The sequence below is a fragment of the Pistacia vera genome, unplaced genomic scaffold (genome assembly GCF_008641045.1).
Source record: "Pistacia vera cultivar Batoury unplaced genomic scaffold, PisVer_v2 Contig718, whole genome shotgun sequence".
Lineage (NCBI taxonomy): Eukaryota > Viridiplantae > Streptophyta > Magnoliopsida > Sapindales > Anacardiaceae > Pistacia > Pistacia vera.
The window spans coordinates 34,332-40,490 of NW_022196577.1; the positions used below are offsets into that span (position 1 = coordinate 34,332).

The window sequence follows — 6,159 nt, forward strand, 5'->3', positions numbered from 1 at the left end:
TCGCCCTGATACCATGCTAACAAACGAGAGAAAAGAAAATGAAGCTGAATTTGGGAAAGTGAAAATCTACTCTTTACTGAATGTTACTGTTCGTTTATATACAGCAGTAACTTCAATCGACTGAAGTTACTTATTGACTGAAGAGCGAACTAACTCAAAACTAACTCAGTTAAGAATATAAAAGTAAATTACATGAATACCCTTTACATCTAATATAAATTGATTGTTGGATGCTACTTTTTCTTTCGCATTTTATCTGACCCTTTTGTCCTCTACCCCTTTGCAGCATCAGTTTATCAGAAACGGGCATTGCTAATCATATGTTAATGAAATTGAATGTCCGGCAATGATTATTCTTAATTAACTTTGATCAAGTCAAAATGATTTTAATTGTGCTATACTATATAATCCCTGAAGAAGTTTCGTCCATCATCTCGCGTCCATTTGTCTACCATACCTCTAGAGTTAAAATAGTTCCAAAATGGCTCTCTCTCTCTCTCGCTTTCTGATAAATCTTATGTGTCAGTATTTTCAGAATTGACATCTTGTCTCTACCGCGGGTGTATCTGCAAATATTCATTCTCCATAACGAAATCTCCATTTCCCTTGTAGGCTAAAATATTATAGAACCATTTGCAAGAATTCATCTCCAGATATAATTTCTTATTGAGAAATAAGGATTAAAGACTAGGTCATCCCGTTGAAACGCTTTCAAATATCTTATGCACACTCTATGTCAAAAAAAATTCAGGGGTGCTGTATAGCTAAGCACATTCTTCATTTCATCATGTCTAAACAAGCAAAGTATCAAGCACTACCAACCTGCATAATTTATGTCTTCATCTTCCTAACCATCCTAAATTTGTCGACGTCACAAACTTCCCACAATAGCTGCATCCTTGATATCCAATTATTTCCAACAGACATCTCAAATTGTGAATCAGGCAATTGGGGTGGTTTTATCAACAATAATTGTTGTAGAGAAGCATTTGATGACTACTTATATGCAATGGGCAGGAGGCTCAACCTAACTGGAGATATATTCCTGAATTCTACAGAGCAAAAAAACTGCTTAAATTTAATGGAGACATCTGACAAGGATGTTTCAGGCTGTGGTATTCAGAAACTAACTAGTGGAGCAGGTGGCTGTTCTGACTACATTGTTACAGATATTTTTAATAAGCTCGGAAACAGAATGAAAAATTTAGATGAAGGGTGCAAGAATTTGAGCTCAGTCCGCAGATTAGATCAGGCTTGTACTGCATGTTTGAGAAGGTGGGAAGAGATTGGTGGATCATCTGATGAAGAAATAGACTCCGCAAAGGCTGAAGCCAATGTGTGCAGATTTGCAGTTTTGATGACATTAATAGGAAGTCGGATAGATGATAAAAAATGGGTACAAGCAGTTTTCGATTGCCTTGCAGAGCAGCCTTTTGCGACTGGTAAATATGTTTGAAATGATGATTAAGAATGCAATTGAATATTATTTTAGTTTACTCATCGTTGCACCATCATTCTCATATGTATCTTGATATTTGCCTAATCTCTTCTTTTACTCTTAGGTTTTAAAGAAGGGGAAACAGATAGTAGCAACATCAAGGCAAACATAGGTAATCCCATTAGCAGTAGTCATGGCCACCATGTCCGAATTATGATTTGCTTTTGTTTTTGTTTTTTTTTTTTTTTTTGGCTTTCATTTTACTTTGATTTGAATAACCTTGGCAGGTCTTTGGATTATAATTGGGGGTTCAGTGGGAATTGCAGTAATAGTAGTAATTGCAAAATGGATCATATATAGAAAAAGGACCGAGCAAAGTATTTTACCAGGAATTGATGGTAATTCATAATCATTTATATTAACCTAATTTGAATAAGTAAATCACATACGGAATTACTTACCTTATTGTTTTACCTGATAGCGTCAGATGAATCACTCACTGAGGAAACTGGCTGTCTCAAGATACCGGTTAAGGAAATTTATTCAGCAACAAACAGTCTCAGTGCATCAAACTTCATTGGCCAAGGAGTAGCTGGTGAGAACCTATATCAACAATTTAGTATATAGGATTCAGTTTGTAAAGGATGAATTTACTAGTCACGATGGTAGCAAAGATTATCAATTAGTTTTTGAGTATTCAAACATCAGGCAAACAAACAAAAGCACATGATAATTGGGTTTAAAAGAGAACCCACTTGACATCCCAACAATTTTCTACAAGACTTTCCCACAGGCAAGGAATTGAGCTTTCTATTGTATTGCAGATACACATACAAACCTGAAGGTGTAACAAAAAATAAGAGCAGCATGAATTAGGAAACTGTCTTCATTTCTTATTCCTTTTTCTTCCTGTAATTCATTGGAAAGTTGGATTTTGATAATGTGCTGCTACCACCAGGAAAGGTGTATAAAGGCATACTCTCAAATGGTCGACATGTTGCGGTTAAGCACATCATCAAAGATGGATATGTAGAGACATTTGTCAGGGAAGTTAGAAGTTTATCCGACGTCCGACATCCAAATCTTGTAGCTTTGCTCGGGTTTTGTGAGGACAAAGATGAATGTTTCCTAGTGTATGAGCTGTGCCATAATGGGAATCTCTCAGAGTGGTTATATGGTATGTTTTTATTTCCATTTCTGTTGCTATTTTTATTGTTATTTAGCATTTCCCTTGTTTGGAAAACCGACAGAGCTGATGAACAACAGGTAAAGATAGAACCCTTTCATGGATTCAAAGACTTGAGGTTGCAATTGATAGTGCTAGAGGCCTAGGGTTTCTCCACACTTATCCAGAAGGTCGCATAGTTCACAGAGATATCAAGGTAAACTTTGTCCTGGAGGTATGTTCTTTTTTACCCTTAATTTCAACAACCACTCTTTGTTTGATTTCTACCGTCAAATGTGTAGCCAACAAACATTCTTATTGATGCTGACTTTCACGCAAAACTCGCGGATTTTGGGTTATCCAAAGTTATGGACATTGGCCAATCCTATGTGAGCTCAGAAGTGCGAGGAACATTCGGTTATGTTGATCCAGAGTATAGAAGAAACCACCATGTAAGTGCTTCGGGAGATGTTTACAGTTTCGGTATGGTACTCTTGCAACTTATTTCAGGGCAGAGGGTCATCAATCTGAACATCAATAGACCAATGCCTCTAAATAAAATGGTGAGTAATAACTTTTTCCATATCTCTAACACTAAATCTCCAACTTTGGCTCCCACACTTCGTAATGGGCTTACTTTTCAGGCAAAATTCCATATGAGAGGTGGTAACATATCAGAATTTGCTGATCCGAAACTTAATGGAGAGTACTCAGTCGAAGCCTTTAACCTCGTACTCGAATTAGCTTTGTCATGCACAGGTCTCAAGCAGCAAAGGCCGTCCATGGAACAAGTGGTATTAAGACTAGAAAAAGCACATGATGTCTCAAACACAAGTAAAATCTCTCGCAAACCATTCATGGATAGAAATTGAAGATACAACAAAGAATAAGCATTGTTCTTTATTTTGAAATCTACAGCAGATGATGTTTACAGCAGTACTGTATTACAATCTTATTATCATGAATCAGGAAAAAATAATCACATACAACAGTGTTTTTGTACACAAAGCTTCATAAAAAAAAAAAAAGAAGCTGATTTGACTATTAGCTCTTCAAAAAAGCGAGCTAATAACACAATCAAACAAGGAAAAGGCAAACATTGTTTGTGTTTACATGGACCGGTGGACAGATGCCACAAAGATATGAATGATGAATGGGCACCCTTAAAAATTTGGGTTACCAAACGTGAACAGAACGTTCTTGAGGAAGAACGGGAGCCAATGCGCCAGAGGAGCTTCTTTCATAAAATTCATGAAGGACTCTGATGAGAGCACTGGCCTTCTTGCTAGCCCGCGATGTGCCTTCGCTGAGTAGGGAATACAACGATCCCATAAGAGAAGGGCTCTTCGCCAAAAGAGCAACCACATATGCACCACCATTGATGCACAAAGCCAGCAATAAAGACACACAGTACTCCTTCCCTGCCCGTGAAGTGGAGTCGTCCAAAATCCTCACTATCACATTCAACGCTCCATGGCGTATAATTGCTAATGTCCCTTCAACCTTCTCCGCTATAGTTGCTAAAACCGCTAGAGAATTCGTTACAATTTCTTGTCTATTAGAAGAACTCAAAAGATCAACCAGCAAAGGAACTGTCCCGGCTGCAAGCACCTTCCAGTGATTGCCAGGATGCATTAGCAGCCCAAATATTGCCACTAATGCATTCTTCTTGCCACGATTAGTTCCATCCCTAACCATCTCCACTAAAGCCGGTATAGCCTCAGGAATTTCACCAATCAATTTCCTGTACTCTTCTATAGACGCAATGTAAAACAGTGTAGCAGCCGCATGATTCCTAGCCTCAACTTTCAGTCCCTTCTTCAAGACATCTATAATCAATTCCAATCCTCCATTTCCCACTATTATACTCTTGCTTTTCTGGTGTTTCGACAGATTCAACAAAGCCGCAATAGCATTCTCTTGAGTAGATGAATCTTTTGATGACAAAAGATTCAATAGACTTGGAATGCAACCAACTTCCACCAAACAAGACCTACTAAAAATGCTTGTTTTAGTGAGAAGCCGGATCTCGTAAGCAGCTTTATTCTTCTCTTCACTAGTTCCATCTACAAGCCTGCCAGCAAGAAAATTAGCCAACAATTTCACAGCTCCTTCAGCAGCCATACTCCCAGCAAGAACCGTTCTCGTAATATCAAGATTCTTGTGACTCGACTCTTCACCGATACATACTCCATTTTCAACAGACCAATCTTGAATTATCCTCTTTAAAGCCAAATTAGACACTAACTCTTTATTTTTGAGCCTCTCACCAGTCTTGGGACAAGTAGAATTGCCAGCTCTAAACCATTTCAAGATTGAAGCACGATCGTAAGTGTGTCCTGAGGACAGCGTGACTGGATCTTTCATGATCTCTAGCGAAATTGGACACCTAAAATCATCCGGGCTCACCCCATTAAGCATCTTCGTACTCCATTGGTTAACTTGTTGATTAGCTTTAGTGTCAACGAGATCAAACATTACACATCTACAGTAGCTCAACAACCCCATTAAACTGCTTAAGAGTGACAATTCTCTTCTTTTCTCTTCATTCAAGTACTCCGTCCCAATTTCTGTATCCAAGAATTTGATTTCTTTATTGCATTCACTCCAATTTTTTATTCCAAGATAATACAAAACCTGCTGTTTTTCATTCCTATCGGGGTCAACCCCATCCTTAAACCGACCCAAGATCCGGAAGACATCATTGATGACCCGTTTATCATCTGGGTCAACTTCAAATCTTGCTTTACGCGCCTGCCTCATTGCTAGCTCAACTAACTCCTTCACTTCACTTGATACACCAACTGTCTCGTGGGGCAAGACATCCAGACCCGTACTAATGGCCCGAATCAAGACCCGGAACTGGTTGGCCACCCTATCTGACTTCATAAGCATCCAAAGTCGCGCATCTTCGCAGGTACAATCTTCCAGCAAGAAGTGAATCTTCTGGAAGGCTAAATGGAGCTCGGACAAGCCGAGAACAAACGAATCCGGAACGTCTGATAATCCGACCCGGATGTCTTCTAGTAAAATCAAAACATTCTGGACTTGGCGAATGGTTTCATGAGCGTTTCTCTTATTGGAAGAAAAAAAATGAGACTTGTAAGCACATATACTTTGAGCAAGCTCAATGAGTGAGTTGAGAAGCGTGGATGGAGAGATGGACTCACACGGATGAACCGCCGGAAATGTCAGAACCCGGCGACCCGACACATTAACTTGATGGATCATCTAACAAAAGACAAATAAAAGAGAAGAGAAAACAAAAGGGAAAAAGTTTGATTTTGAGTTTTTGTGTTTCTTGATTTGGATTGTTTGATGAAGGGCCGTTAAGTTAGTTCCATATATATAAGTAGTGAACTGACGGGACACGTGTCTGAACTGTAATCGCTGTTATTGGGTGCTTTAGAATCTAACGCAGGGTTTGAGTTATCTGACACGTGGAGGCATCGAGAGATGGGGGGAGAGGCGGCTTCCTAAGTACTTCCGAATAGTATATCATTCAATGAGGAAGGGACACGCGTCCGGGAAGTATGGGAGAGGTACGTGGTATTGA

The 6,159-nt window shown here is 39.1% G+C and overlaps 2 protein-coding genes across 2 annotated transcripts; one reads left to right on the forward strand and one right to left on the reverse strand.

The window, feature by feature from the left end:
• Positions 1-787: 787 nt before the first annotated feature.
• LOC116114656 (probable receptor-like serine/threonine-protein kinase At4g34500) lies at positions 788-3,475 on the forward strand. The gene is made up of 8 exons (XM_031400798.1): positions 788-1,442; positions 1,563-1,664; positions 1,726-1,836; positions 1,920-2,033; positions 2,397-2,615; positions 2,705-2,820; positions 2,906-3,166; positions 3,248-3,475. Exons 1-8 carry the CDS (start codon positions 788-790, stop codon positions 3,473-3,475), a joined length of 1,806 nt encoding a protein of 601 aa, XP_031256658.1.
• Positions 3,424-5,906, reverse strand: LOC116114669 (U-box domain-containing protein 19-like). The gene has a single exon (XM_031400808.1). The coding sequence runs from the start codon at positions 5,832-5,834 to the stop codon at positions 3,780-3,782; it is 2,055 nt and encodes a 684-aa protein (XP_031256668.1). The 5' UTR covers positions 5,835-5,906; the 3' UTR covers positions 3,424-3,779.
• Between the last annotated feature and the right edge of the window lie 253 nt (positions 5,907-6,159).